The sequence below is a fragment of the Salmo trutta genome, chromosome 9 (assembly GCF_901001165.1).
Source record: "Salmo trutta chromosome 9, fSalTru1.1, whole genome shotgun sequence".
NCBI classification, from domain to species: domain Eukaryota; kingdom Metazoa; phylum Chordata; class Actinopteri; order Salmoniformes; family Salmonidae; genus Salmo; species Salmo trutta.
Window position 1 is genome coordinate 23,169,421 of NC_042965.1, and position 15,425 is coordinate 23,184,845.

The 15,425-nt window shown below is 43.5% G+C and overlaps 1 protein-coding gene across 2 annotated transcripts in view; it reads right to left on the minus strand.

The window, feature by feature from the left end:
- Positions 1 to 13,389, minus strand: part of LOC115200215 (protein phosphatase Slingshot homolog 1) — a 51,989-nt gene extending 38,600 nt beyond the window's left edge. For both annotated transcript variants that reach the window (XM_029763079.1, XM_029763078.1), the window contains exons 1-2: positions 12,895 to 13,389; positions 3,406 to 3,443 (exon numbers count right to left, since the gene is read on the minus strand). In XM_029763079.1, the coding sequence (XP_029618939.1) occupies positions 3,406 to 3,443; positions 12,895 to 12,975 (119 nt within the window). In that variant the 5' untranslated portion in view covers positions 12,976 to 13,389. The remainder of the gene's footprint in view (positions 1 to 3,405; positions 3,444 to 12,894) is intronic.
- Positions 13,390 to 15,425: the final 2,036 nt, after the last annotated feature.

The window sequence follows — 15,425 nt, forward strand, 5'->3', positions numbered from 1 at the left end:
TTATCTATCACCAGTGTGATCAAATAGCTACAATTTTGAAGCCATTTCAAAATGGTCTGAGAAGAACATTGGCAGGGCAATTCAATATGCAGTGATAAAGTATTGGGCTTATAGCCTACTGCACAAACATCATCGCTACAGTACTGTTTGTAATTACTTAATGTTGCATAGGCTTATGTTTAAGCCATGTTAAAAAAAACTTTGAGCTGTAGATCTCAACCTGCATTTTGACTTAGAAATTGATCTTGACTCAGAAAAGGTTGGTGACCACTGCTGTAGAGAACCACTACAGCTCCAACGAGTTAAAGTGTGACTTTTTTTACCTTTGTCAGTTAGATCTGATGCGAACAAAGCTGGGACAGAAATACAAACATACCCGACTAATCTGTCTGTGCAAGGCGATCAAAAGGCAAAGCAAACTGCTCTTATTCATTGAGTCAGTTTAGGTATCAACTCACCTGAACTATATATACACAAAAGTATGTGGAGACCCTTTCAAATTAGTGGATTCGGCTATTTCAGCCACACGTTGCTGACAGGTGAATAAAATCAAGCACGCAGCAATGCAATCTCCATAGACAAACATTGGCAGTAGAATGGCCTTACTGAAGAGCTCAGTGATTTTCAATGTGGCACTGTTATAGGATGCCATCTTTCCAACAAGTCAGTTCATCAAAGTTCTGCCCTGCCAGAGGTTCCTCAGTCAACTGTAAGTACTATTGCTGTGAAGTGGAAATGTCTAGGAGCTCAGTCGCGAAGGGATAGGCAACAGAAGCTCACAGAACAACCTCCGAGTGCTGAAGCACGTAGCGCGAACAAATTGTCAGTCTTCGGTGGCAACACTCACTCCCGAGGTCCAAACTGCCTCTGGAAGCAACGTCAGCACAATAACTGTTCATTGGGAGCTTCATGAAGAGGGTTTCCATGGCTAAGCAGCCGCACACAAGCCTAAGATCACCATGCGCAACACCAAGCGTCGGCTGGAGTGGTGTAAAGCTCGCCTGGGGCTGTTTTTCATGGTTCGGCTAGGCCCCTTAGTTCCACTGAAGGGAAATCTTAATGCTTCAGCATACAATAACATTTTAGACGATTCCGTGCTTCCAACTTTGAAGGCCCTTCCCGGTTTCAGCATGACAATGCCCCCCATGCACAAAGCGAGAGCAGGTTGAGAGCTTCAAGTTCCTTGGCGTCCACATCACCAAACTAACATGGTCCAAGCACACCAAGACAGTCGTGATGAGGGAACGACAAAACCAATTCCCCCTCAGGGGACTGAAAATATTTGGCATGGGTCCTCAGATCCTCAAAAGGTTTTACAGCTGCAACATCAAGAGCATCCTGACGGGTTGCATCATGGCCTGGTATGGCAACTGCTCGGCCTCCGACTGCAAGGCATTACAGAGGGTAGTGCGAGTACGGCCCAGTACATCACCTGGGCCAAGCTTCCTGCCATCCAGGACCTCTATACCAGGCAGTGTCAGAGGAAGGCCCTAAAAATGGTCAAAGACTCCAGCCACCCTCGTCATAGACTGTTCTCTCTGCTACCGCACGGCAAGCGGTACCGGAGCACCAAGTCTAGGTCCAAAAGGCTTCTAAACAGCTTCTACCCCCAAGCCATAAGACTCGAACAGCTAATCAAATGGCTACCCAGACTACTCTCTGTTGTTATCTATGCAGTCACTTTAATAACGCTACCTACGTGTGCATATTACTTGAATTAACGCAACACCAGTGCCCCCGCACATTGACTCTGTACCGGTACCCCCTGTATATAGCCCTGCTATTGTTATTGAATGCTGCTCTTTGTTTTTTTTAGGTAAGAGAATAACAAAGAATAATACAAGTATTTTCTTAACTACATTGTTGGTTAAGGGCTTGTAAGTAGGCATTTCACTTGAAGGTCTACACCTGTTGTATTCGGCGCATGTGACAAATAAAATTCGATTTGATTCATACAGAAATGGTTTGTCGAGATCGGTGTGGAAGAACTTGACTGGCCTGCACAGAGCCCTGACCTCAACCCCATTCAACACCTTAGGGATGAATTGGAACGCCAACTGCAAGCCAGAGCTAATCGCCCAACATCAGTGCCCGACCTCACTAATGCTCGTGGCTGAATGGAAGCAAGAACCCGCAGCAATGATCCAACATCTAGTGGAAAGCCTTCCCAGAAGAGTGGAGGCTGTTAAAGCAGCAAAGGGGAACCAACTCCATATTAATGCCCATGATTTTGGGCATTAATGAGATGTTCGACAAGTAGGTGTCCGCATACTTTTGGTCATGTAGTGTCCCTTCTCCTTTACAAACTGTCTCACATGAGCATTTATCAGAGATGTTGCTAGCTCATGGTGAGGTGTGGTATGCTACCCCTTGACATGACTTACACAGCGACCAGTAATATTTGTGATGCTTTTATCGTCTCAATGGCCCAAGCTCTTACTTTCAATGTTTTTAATAGAAAGACTAATAAAATAAAAAAAAGTTAGTGTATACTATTTGATTAAACCATCCCATCGTGTTGAGCTCTCCCCTCTTAACCGGCCCAGAGGATGCAGCTTTACAAGCTAATGTCTTCCATCTGTGCTCGTCTCAACGTCCATCACATTTCAACACCAAGTTCTGACATGATTTAGTCAGTCTTTAATACCTGAAAAAAGCCCTCTTCTCTTATCCATATGACCACAGTGAACAGACTGCGACAAAGCCAGTCTCTGTGTTGCCTCAGGTTGTGGTTAAATGTATGACAGAGCTGGTTATAGTGATTGTGCTGATCAAATATAATAGGTACTGTAGTGACCAAAACAGACAATCACTGCTTAAGCACCTGTCGCAACAGTAATGAGCCAAAAGGGGGAAGACAACATTTTGTCTAATTGTATATTAAAGATTGGGGAACCTGGTCTACAGAGTTGTCCCCTACTGGTGGTTTTATTTGGCCCCACAATATCACTGTTGTACATAAGTCTGTAAAAACATCAGTAAATCAGCAACAAGGGATTTTAATTTTGTATTCCCACGCATAGAGACACGTGATTGCATAAATTTAAGCAAGGTTTATTTTGTTTTAGTAAAATATTATATAGGATTGGGATTCTGGCGGTCAACTTGCACGCAAATCATCCCCTCAAGACAAAAATCGCCCCACAGCTGAATCTAGTTGATGATCCCTGCCGACAGACAGACAAAGGTTTCTTAATCATTTGTTACAGTGGTGACTGTCATTGAGAGGAACCAGGAATGAGTTGATCTGGAATGCTTACCCCACACCAAGAAACAAACACAGATGACAAAAACATCCTCCTAATCTCCAGCTAGCATTATCCTGCTCCACCATGGAAAAGAGAAGCAGCTCTGGGCTACCCAAGCAAGTCCATCTTTAGTATACTAAGTATTAACAACACTTACCTCTGATTTAGCCGCCGCTCATAGTCACTCCCAAAGTCCTGCAAACCAAGAAAAAGCAGAGGAAAAAGAAACAAATTACCAAATCTGATACTTCAAGACATTGAAGCGCTACAGTGCAGCCATTAGTATAAGGTGGACATGGATCTACAGGTAACTGACAAAATAAAGGAAACACCAACATAAAGCATCTTAAAATAACTGTCCAGTGTTTCCAGATTTCTATGATATATCACCTACACAGAGCACAAAACAGTAGGAACACCTTCCTAATATTGAGTTGCACCCCCTTTCACCCTCAAAACAGCCTCAATTCATCAGGGCATGGACTCTACAAAGGTGTCAAAAGCATTCCACAGGGATGCTGGCCCATGTTGACTCCAATGCTTTCCACAGTAGTGTTGAGTTGGCTGGATGTCCTTTGGGTGGTGGACCATTCTTGATACACACGGGAAACTACTACCATAGCCCGTTCAAAGGCACTTAAATCTTTTGTCTTGCCCATTCACCACTGAATGGCAAACATACACAATCCAAGTCTCAAATGTCACAATGCTTAAAAATTATTTAACCTGTCTCCTCCCCGACATCTACACTGAAGTGGATTTAACAAGTGACATCAATTTTTTGCTTTTTTACCTTTATTTAACCAGGTAGGTCACTTGAGAACAAGTTCTCCTTGACAACTGCGACCTGGCCAAGATAAAGCAAAGCAATGCGACAAAAACAACAGCCTTAAACGTACAGTCAATAACACAATAGAAAAATCTGTATACAGTGTGTGCAAATAAAGTAAGGCAATAAATTGGCAAATAGTGGCGAAGTAATTACAATTTAGCAATTTACACTGGAGTGATGTGTGCAGATTAGGTTGTGCAAGGAGAAATACCGGTGTGCAAAAGAGCAGAAAAACTAAAACAAATATGGGGATGAGGTAGGTAGTTGGATGAGCTATTTAAAGATGGGCTGTATACAGCTGCAGCGATCAGTAAGCTGCTCTGACAGCCGATGCTTGAAATATAGTGAGGGAGATATAAGTCTCCAACTTCAGTGATTTTTGCAATTCGTTCCAGTCATTGGCATCAGAGAACTTGAAGGATAGGCGGCCAAAGTAGGTGTTGGCTTTGGGGATGACCAGTGAAATATACCTGCTGGAGCGCGTGCTATGGGTGGGTGTTGCTATGGTGATTAGTGAGCTGAGATAAGGCGGGGCTTTACCTAGCAAAGACTTATAGATGACCCGGAGCCAGTGGGTTTGGTGACGAATATGTAGCGAGGACCAGCCAACAAGAGCATACAGGGCGCAGTGGTGGGTAGTATATGGGGCTTTGGTGACAAAACGGATGGCACTGTGATAGACTGCATCCAATTTGCTGAGTAGAGTGTTGGAGGCTATTTTGTAAATGACATCGCCGAAGTCAAGGATCGGTAGGATAGTCAGTTATACGAAGGTATGTTTGGCAGCATGAGTGAAGGAGGCTTTGTTGCGAAACAGGAAGCCGATTCTAGATTTAACTTTGGATTGGAGATGCTTAATGTGAGTCTGGAAGGAGAGTTTACAGTCTAACCAGACACCTAGGTATTTGTAGTTGACCACATTCTAAGTCAGAACCATCCTGAGTAGCGATGCTCGTCGGGCAGGCAGTGATCGGTTGAAGAGCATGCATTTCGTTTTACTAGCATTTACGAGCAGTTGGATTCAACACGGAATGAGTGTTGTACGGCACTGAAGCTTGTTTGGAGGTTTGTTAGCACAGTGTCCAAAGAAGGGCCAGATGTATACAGAATGGTGTCGTCTGCATAGAGGTGGATCAAGGAATCACCAGCAGCAAGAGCGACATCATTGATATATACAGAGAAGAGAGTTGGCCTGAGAATTGAACCCTGTGGCACCCCCATAGAGACTGCCAGAGGTCCGGACAACAGGCCCTCCGATTTGACACACTGAACTCGGTCTGAGAAACAGTCATTAGAGAAACCAAGGCTGTTGAGTCTGCTGATAAGAAAACGGTGATTGACAGAGTCGAAAGCCTTGGCCAGGTCGATGAATACGGCTGCACAGTATTGTCTCTTATCGACGGCGGTTATGATATTGTTTAGGACCTTGAGCGTGGCTGAGGTGCACCCATGACCAGCTCGGAAACCAGATTGCATAGCGGAGAAGGTACGGTGGGATTCGAAATGGTCTGTGATCTGTTTGCTCACTTGGCTTTCAAAGACTTTAGGCAGGGCAGGATGGATATAGGTCTGTAACAGTTTGGGTCTAGAGTGTCTCCCCCTTTGAAGAGGGGGATGACCGCGGCCGCTTTCCAATCTTTAGGAATCTCAGACGATACGAAAGAGGTTGAACAGACTAGTAATAGAGGTTGCAACAATGGCGGTGGATAATTTTAGGAAGAGAGGGTCCAGTTGCTGCAGGGGGTGCAGCGCTGTTGGCCGGGGTAGCCAGGTGGAAAGCATGGCCAGCCATAGAGAAATGCTTACTGAAATTCTCGATTATCGTTGATTTATCAGTGGTGACAGTGTTTCCTATCCTCTGTGCAGTGGGCAGCTGGGAGGAGGTACTCTTATTCTCCATGGACTTTACAGTGTCCCAAAACGTTTTGGAATTAGTACTGCAGGATGCAAATTTCTGTTTGAAAAAGCTAGCCTTTGCTGTCATAACTGACCGTGTATTGGTTCCTGACTTCCCTGAAAAGTTGCATATTGCGGGGACTATTCGATGCTAATGCAGTACGCCAGAGGGTGTTTTTGTGCTGGTCAAGGGCAGTCAGGTCTGGAGTGAACCAAGGGCTATATCTGTTCTTAGTTCTACATTTTCTTAAAGGGGTATGCTTATTTAAGATGGTGAGGAAAGCACTTTTAAAGAAAAACCAGGCATCCTCCTGAAAGCTATAAGGGATCACAGCTTTCACCTGGATTCAAATCAAAATGGTCACATGTGCCAAATACAAGTATAGACCTTAACATAAAATGCTTACTCACAAGCTCTTGCAGTTCAAGAGTTAAACAAATATTTACCAAATAAACTAAATAAAAATATTATAAAAAGTAACAAGTTAACGAGGCTACAGTTGAAGTCGGAAGTTTACACACACACACACACACACACACACACACCTTAGCAAATACATTTAAACTCAGTTTTCCACAATTCCTGACATTTAATCCTAGTAAAAATGTCCTGTCTTAGGTCAGTTAGGATCACCACTATTTTAAGAATGTGAAATGTCAGAATAGTAGTAGAGAAAATGATTTCATATTGTATTTCTTTCATCTTATTCCCAGTGGGCCAGAAGCTTACATACACTCAATTAGTATTCGGTAGCATTGCCTTTAAAATGTTTATTTGGGTCAAACATTTTGGGTAGCCTTCCACAAGCTTCCCACAATACGTTGGGTGAATGTTGGCCCATTCCTTCTGACAGAGCTGGTGTAACTGAGTCAGGTTTGTAGGCCTCCTTGCTCACACATGTTTTTCAGTTCTGCCCACAAACATTCTATAGGATTGAGGTCAGGGCTTTGAGATGGCCACTCCAATACCTTGACTTTGTTGTCCTTAAGCCATTTTGCCACAACTTTGGAAGTATGCTTGGGGTCATTGTCCATTTGGAAGACCCATTTCCGACCAAGCTTTAACTTCCTGACTGTCTTGAGATGTTGCTTCAATATATCCACATAATTGTCCTTCCTCCTGATGCCATCATTTTGTGAAGTGCACCAGTCCCTCCTGCAGCAAAGCACCCCCACAACATGATGCTGCCACCCCCGTGCTTCACGGTTGGGATGGTGTTCTTCGGCTTGCAAATCTCCCTCTTTTTCCTCCTAACATAACGATGGTCATTATGGCCAAACAGTTCTATTTTTGTTTCATCAGCCCAGAGGACATTTCTCCAAAAAGTACGATCTTTGTCCCCATGTGCAGTTGCAAACCGTAGTCTGGCCTTTTTTAATGGCGGTTTTGGAGCAGTGGCTTCTTCTTTGCTGAGCAGCCTTTCAGGTCATGTCGATATAGGACTCGTTTTACTGTGGATATAGATACTTTTGTACCTGTTTCCTCCAGCATCTTTACAAGGTCCTTTGCTGTCGTTCTGGGAATGATTTGCACTTCTCACACCAAAGTACATTCATCTCTAGGAGATCGAACGCATCTCGAGCGGTATGACGGCAGCATGGTCCCATGGTGTTTATACTTGCATACTATTGTTTGTACAGATGAACGTGGTACCTTCAGGGGTTAGGAAATTGCTCCCAAGGATGACCAGACTTGTGGAGGTCTACAATTTTGTTTCTGGAGGTCTAGGCTGATTTCTTTTGATTTCCCCATGATGTCAAGCAAAGAGGAACTGAGTTTGAAGGTAGGCCTTGAAATACATTCACAGGTACACCTCCAATTGACTCAAATGATGTCAATTAGCCTATCAGAAGCTTCTGAAGCCATGACATCATTTTCTGGAATTTTCAAGCTGTTTAAAGGCACATTCAACTTAGTGTCTGTAAACTTCTGACCCACTGGAATTGTGATACAGTGAATTATAAGTGAAATAATCAGTCTGTAAACAATTGTTGGAAATATTACTTGTGTCATGCACAAAGTAGATGTCCTAACCGACTTGCCAAAACTATAGTTTGTTCACAAGAAATTTGTGGAGTGGTTGAAAAACAAAATTGAATGACTCCAACCTAAGTGTATGTAAACTTCCAACTTCAACTGTATATACAGGGGGTACCGAGTCAGTGTGCGGGGGGTACAGGTTAGAGGTAATTTGTACATTGAATGTAGGGGTGACGTGACTATACATAGATAATAAACAACGAGTAGCAGCAGTGTACAAAACAATGTAAATGTTTTTTGGAGGGGGTACTCCAGTGGCCTTTTGATTAATTGTTCAGCTTGGGGATAGAAGCTGTTCAGGGGCCTTTTAATCCTAGACTTGGAGCTCCAGTACCGCTTGCCGTGCAGTAGAAAAGAAAACAGTCTATAACTTGGGTGACTGGATTCTCTGACAATTTTATGGGCTTTCCTCTGACACCGCCTATTATATAGGTCCTGGATGGCAGGAAGCTTGGCCCCAGTGATGTACTGATGTTCTCTGAGTAAATAACAAGCATTTTTAAAACTATCTGTTTGAGACAAGTTTGAGGTGAGGTTTTTGAATTGTTTTTCTCCAATTTATGCTTTGACCACAAATACGAGTATAGGACGAGTCAACAACATTATTTAGGTATAAGTTAACAGAATATGGCACTGGGCCACCACGAGCCGCCAGAACAACTTCAACAGGCCTTGGCATAGATTCTACAAGTGTCTGGATCTCTATTGGAGGGATGCCACAGCATTCTTCCACAAGAAATTCCATAATTTGGTGTTTTGTTGATGGTGGTGGAAAACACTGCCCCAGGCGCCGCTCCAGAATCTCCCATAAGTGTTCAATTGGGTTGAGATCTGGTGACTGACACACAAACACACACAATGGGTATCTAATAAACATCATCATATAAGAAATATGACACCTCATAAATGTTCATTGTTAACCTAGATACCTGGCTTTATGAGAGAGGTGAATGCCACTAAATGGAGGGAATGGGGTCATTCTTCATGATAAAGTTTCACAACAGTAATATCTTCAGAACAGTTCTTATTGTACCAGGAGGGATATCATAGACTGGGAGTATCAGGATAGAGCTACAGATGTAGGATCTTAATTTGATCACTTTTGTTGCTGCGAACTTTGTGCCCAGCAGGAAATGCAAACTTGTACTCTATTTGAGTTTTAAAAAGGCTTCAAGTTTGTCATTTTCACTTTGAAATTTCAGACTTGATTTTCCCTAAAGAAAAATGCATCAACCTCTACAGAAATGTCTGTTAATTATTAAACACATAATTCTAATTTCCTGATTTCCAGATTATTTTCCTGCTGTAGCAAACTGGCTCTAATTAAGATCCTACATCTGTACATGGTGACAGGTAACTTAAGAGGGCCATTCTCCAGAAGTTTCACCTACTAAAGCCTGAGGGATGTCAACCAAAGCACTACTCGCAAGAGCCGCAATCTCCCTGCCAAGGTAAGGTAGGCTGTGCCAAAGTACAGCAACAATGAGAGCAAATACTTGTGACAAGTTGGATCCAATACTGCATTTCAGCTCCAAAAACACACGCCGCTTTCCATTTCTGAACTAACTAAATAGGTCGAGCATTACACTTGTGATGAGCAGAATAGGTTAAAAAACAGCAAAGAAATCTCATTGTCTTTTTAAAAAATTTGAGGTTTGACAAACACACAAAACAGTGAGTAAAGTAAAGGCTTATGTCCCCATCTAAACAAACAGTGCCATTAAGGTAATATGGTTGGCCTCTACCCAGGAGAAGGGCACCGAGGGGCCAGGTGAAACACACCAGGGAGGGTAATCCAATAGTTGACCTGAACAGCCTTGCAACTGCTACAAGTGAAATTCCAGCCATAATTCTGCCACAGCAACACATAAAAGCAACAAATTAGAGCCATGAATGGAAAGAGGATTTCACTTCGTAGGGAAGAGTCTAAAACTGAGGGATGAAACTCTCCATGTGGGTAAAGAAGCAGAGCATTTAGTTAGTGATTGCACTTCTGTTTCCATGACTGATCAAAACTCGTTTCCTCATGGCTCTTGTCCCTCTGCAGCAGACATATGGTGAGCGGTATGTTTAAGCACATTTGTCCATTAAAATAACATCAAATTGATTAGAAATACAGTGCAGATATTTTTTATGTTGTAAATGACTATTGTAGCTGAAAAAAAAAGATTTTTTTAATGGAATATCTACATAGGCGTACAGAGGCCCATTATCAGCAACCATCACTCCTGTGTTCCAATGACACGTTGTGTTAGCTAATCCAAGTTTATCATTTTAAAAGGCTATTTGATCATTAGAACACCCTTTTGCAATTGTGTTAGCACAGCTGATAACTGTTGTGCTGATTTAAAGAAGCAATAAATCTGGCATGCTTTAGACTAGTTGAGTATCTGGAGCATCAGCGGGTTCGATTACAGGCTCAAAAGGGCCAGAAACAAAGGCCTTTCTTCTGAAACTCGTCCGTCTATTCTTGTTCTGAGAAATGAAGGCTATTTAATGCGAGAAGTTGCCAAGAAATTGAAGATATCATACAACGCTGTGTACTACTCCCTTCACAGAACATCGCAAACTGGCTCTAACCAGAATAGAAAGAGTGGGAGGCACCGGTGCACAACTGAGCAAGAAAACAAGTACATTAGTGTCTCGTTTTGAGAAACAGACGCCTCGCAAGTCCTCAACTGGCAGCTTCATGATATAGTACCCACAAAACACCAGTCTCAACGTCAACAGTGAAGAGGGGACTCCAGGAGGCTGGCCTTCTAGGCAAAGTTCCTCTGTCCAGTGTCTGTGTTCTTTTGCCTATCTTAATCTATTGGCCAGTCTGAGATGTGTTTTTTTCTTTGCAACTCTACCTAGAAGGCCAGCATCCCGGAGTCGCCTCTTTATGTTGACACTGGTGTTTTTAGGGTACTATTTAAATGGACAAAAAAAAAGTGCTTTTCTTTCAAAAACAAGGACATTTCTAAGTGACCCCAAACTTTTGAACGGTAGTGTATATAGAATCGCAATACATATTGCGATCGTGATAGTATCGCATCATGAGGTCCCTAGCAATTCCCAGCGCTACATGTAGGGCTAATAACTATATTACACTTTTGCTATTCTTGGCAAATTCATGTAGCCTACCTTCCACCGTCACAACAGCTACCATATTGTTACCCCACCACCGTCCTCCCCTCAATGCTTTCCCTCCACCCTTCATGTGAGAATGACATCATAGCTGCAGCAGCCTCCTGAGGGGCTTGGCTGCTCCTCATCACACAGGGCCCTGGGCAGAGCCCTGGGAGCAACGAGGCAGCCAGTCAGTCAATTCCAGCCCGCATGGAAAGTGAGTGACAGGGAAGGCCAGTCCTCAGTCATGCCAGCTCAACTATCTCCATCTTCATGACAAACGTGTTTCTTTTTACACATATCTTTTTCACATTGCAGGTGTAATGAGTCAGGCCCAATGACTCAGTATTTTATGGCAAAGAAGCAGTCTAACGAAAGAAAATAAAGATCAGCTAATGCTATGGTCCCAGTTCTTGATATAACGATGATTGTTCTCATCTTTGAAACAAATCCACCCTCTACTCCTCAGTAAGGGCTAGTGCCTAGTGGAGACATACAACCTCCCTTCCTGCTGGAGGCTCGTGTCTTTGTTGAGTTTAGCATGACTACAGTTTATATTAACAGTTAGCACCCCCAACTGGTCGAGGTGTACTATCAATTCAAAAACAGTACTTTGACTGTAACTATCATTTCCATATGAGTGACATCACATGCCATTGGGGTGATTTGTGTAGGCTTAACTGTTATATTTTGTTATATCAGAAAGTGGTCATGTTATTGTTTAGAATTATCTTACATTTTGTGATGGGATTAAAGCATTGGCTAAAGTTAATATGGACTCATGGTTCATCTGACAAATAAAAACACTTCAACACAAGGAGCAGTTACATGAGTCCCTTTGTCATCTTGGAAGTGTTCAAGATGGCAAAGGGATGACATTTTTTTACTTGTCTGTATTGTCAGACGACTCTCTGTATGGGAAATTAATAGGCCTCTACCACATGACATGGCTGTATGAAGTTATGCCACATTTCACCTCATTGACAGTTATTTTAGAAGACATTATATAAATCAGTATATAGAACAGAACATGCTGTCCATAATAACACTGGTTTTGGCAAAAGTAGCTAGCTAAATGTTAACATTTTGGTCTACCAGATTTTATGGCACCACTGCAGTACCGTTACACAGAAAAAAATGTGTTAGCTGGCTAGCAAGCTAGTTTTCTTCTCCATTCTGCTGGTGAATGTAGTAAACAGTACCGACCTTGTTTAAAAGCACTTCCATTTAACGAGCAAACTAGCTACTACTAACTAGTTGTGGGTTTTAAAGTTCAAGCTTGTAACAACGTTGTGTGCAATAAAATGAGGTTTAATACATACTCAGAGTGATAAAATAACAAGGTACCTATGCATGATAAGAATGCAAACTAGGTACCTAATGCCATAGTAATTTGGAAATGGCAAGTAGTAGCTAGCTAATGTTGGTCATTAGCATGTTAACGTTAAATCAATTGCTAATTAGTTAAAGAAAATAAGTATATGCTAGCTAACTAGGTAGCCTACGTGTATTGTGGGTTAGTTGGGTAGCTACCTAATAACTTTATTGGCTAGCAATAGCATTGTTACTGAGATGCAACTTTGCTTGCTAGCTTTTCCAACCAGTTTGCTAGTGATGGAGTTGAGCCTAGTACTAAGCTAGCTTATCCCATCGCTACAAAACACTAGCTACAAGGCCTACCTATGTTACTCCCACGTATCCCCGGTGATTTCTTACGCGCTTTCTTGACATTTCTAGAACGTCTCTCCAGCTATTTCCAAACTTACCTCCCCCGCGTTGGTGGTGGTAGTGCTGGCTGTGGATGCAGCGCTTGGGGTAGGGGAGCGCTGCAAAGTAACCAGAGCCATGACTGGGAGAATCTGCACAGGCCGGTGTAGCCTACCCAGAGAATGGTTTTATTTCGGGTGAAGAACCTGAGGAAGTTGCTTCTTGATGTCAACGTCTATTGCGGTCGAAGCAGAGAATTTCATCGTCGTTATTACATTTCCAAAGTCCTAAAATCTGGCAGCCAGTGCCTCAGTTGTTGCTTTTGAATGTTCTCTAATAAAAATACATTCATGTAATGTTAAGAACGTGCAGTGCAGACACACATCGTTCCTCATGCTGCGGCTTTCACACTAGCTAGCCTCTGTTGCCTGCACAAAACAGCTTCAACCAGGCAGTAGGATGTAGGGATGCGAGCGTATACCATAATGCCAGCCAACCAGACAGCTAGAGCTGCTGTCTGTGTGTTGATGCTGAATTCAAACATTCAGTGAGTGGTCTGGTCCAATGGATGTTATCAAAATCTGTCTTCCAGTTTAAGCAGTGTATTTCACTTTGCCTGTCGGTAAAAATACATTTTAAAAATAACTTAATTTCTCAAAAGTGCCATGCTTTCCCATGTGTTTTACTGGGAGATTTGCAAATTCTAAAGGAATTTTTGCCACGAATCCTCATGTCAAAATGTTAATTCGTGAGCGGACTCGATTATGCTGAACTCTGGGGGAGTGGGCTAAAGTCCGTCACGTCACTGGTAATGGGGACATACATAAATGCCAACAAAATAACATTTTGGTCAGTGTGTGTGTGCTAACTATTTAACTGTACTAGAAAGCTTAAAAGGCCGCCACAATTGTAAATATCGGTATAGGTTTTTTTTGTATCAGCCAAACATTTCATATCAGTGCATCCCTAGTTTCAGATGTTCTAGGAAGATGGGCAGGGACTTTGCTGTCCTAGCTTCAGGGGGAAGCTTGTTCCACCATTGGAGTGCCAGGACAGAAAAGAGCTTGGACAGGGCTGAAAGGGAGCTGGGAGGGCCAAGAGACCCGAGGTGGCAGAATGGAGCGCTCGGGTTGTGGTGCAGGGTTAAAGCATAGCCTGAAGTTAGGGAGGGGCAGTTCCTCTTGCTGTTCTATAGCTAAGCACCATGGTCTTGTAGTAGATGCGAGCTTCGACTGGAAGCCAGTAGAGTGTGCAGAGGAGCAGGGTGACATGAGATTACTTGGGAAGGTTGAAAACCAGGTGGGCTGCAGTGTTCTGGATAAGTCGCACACGTAGGGAGCCCAGCCAACAGCGAGTTGCAGTGGTCCAGACAGGAGAGGACAAGTGCCTGGATTAGGACCTGCACCACTTCCTGTGTGAGGTAGGGTCGTACTCTACGGATGTTGTAGAGCATGAACCTGCAGGAGCGGGTCACTGCTTTGATGTTGGCAGAGAACGACAAGGTGTTGTCCAGGGTCACGCCAAGGTTCCTTGCACACTGGGAGGGCGACACTGTGGAGCAGGCAAGCTTTCCCCGGGAGGAAGAGCAGTTCCGTCTTGTCGAGGTTGAGCTTGAGGTGTTGGGCCGACATCCAAGTTGAGATATGTTTTTCTTTTTTTTATTTAATCTTTGTTTAACTAGACAAGTCAGTTAAGAACAAATTCTTATTTACAATGATGGCCTAGGAACAGTGGGTTAACTACCTTGTTCAGGGGCGAACAGATTTATACCTTGTCAGCTCGGGGATTCAATCTAGCACCTTTAGGTTACTGGCCCAACGCTCTAACCACTTAGCTACCTGCCACCCCATCTGCCAGGTACGCAGAGATGCATGTCACAACCTGGGTGTCAGAAAGGGGAAAGGAAAAAAGTAGTTGAGTGTCATACGCATAGCAATGATAGGAGAGACCATGTGAGGATATGACTGAGCCAAAAGTGTGCATAGCCTGAGATGCCCAGCCCTGAGAGGGTGGAGAGGAGGATCTGATGGTTCACAGTGATGAAGGCAGCAGATAGATCTAGGAGGATGAGAACAGAGGAGAGAGAGTCAGCTTTGGCATTGCGGAGAGCCTTCGTGACACAGAGAAGAGCAGTCTCGGTTGAGTGACCCATATTGAAGCCTGACTGGTTAGGGTCAAGAAGATCGTTCTGAGAGAGATAACGAGAAAGTGTATCAGAGACAGCACACTTAAGTGTTTTGGAAAGAAAATAAAGAAGGGATACAGGTCTATAGTTTTTGACGTCAGATGAGTCGAGTGTTGATTTCTTGAGGAGGGGAGCAACTCGGGCCATTTTGAAGTCAGAGGGGATGCAGCCAGTGTTCAGGAATGAGATGAGGGAAGTAAGGAATGGGAGAAGGTCTCCAGAGATGGTCTGAGAAGGGAGGAGGGGATGGGGTCGAGCGGGCAGGTTGTCGGGTGGCCAGACCTCACTAGTCGCAGGATGTCGTCTGGAGAGAGAGGGGAGAAAGAGGTCAAGGTGTAGGACAGTTTGTGTGAGTGAGACCAGTGGACTCAATAGGCTGAGTGAATGAGTTGTGGATGTCATCAA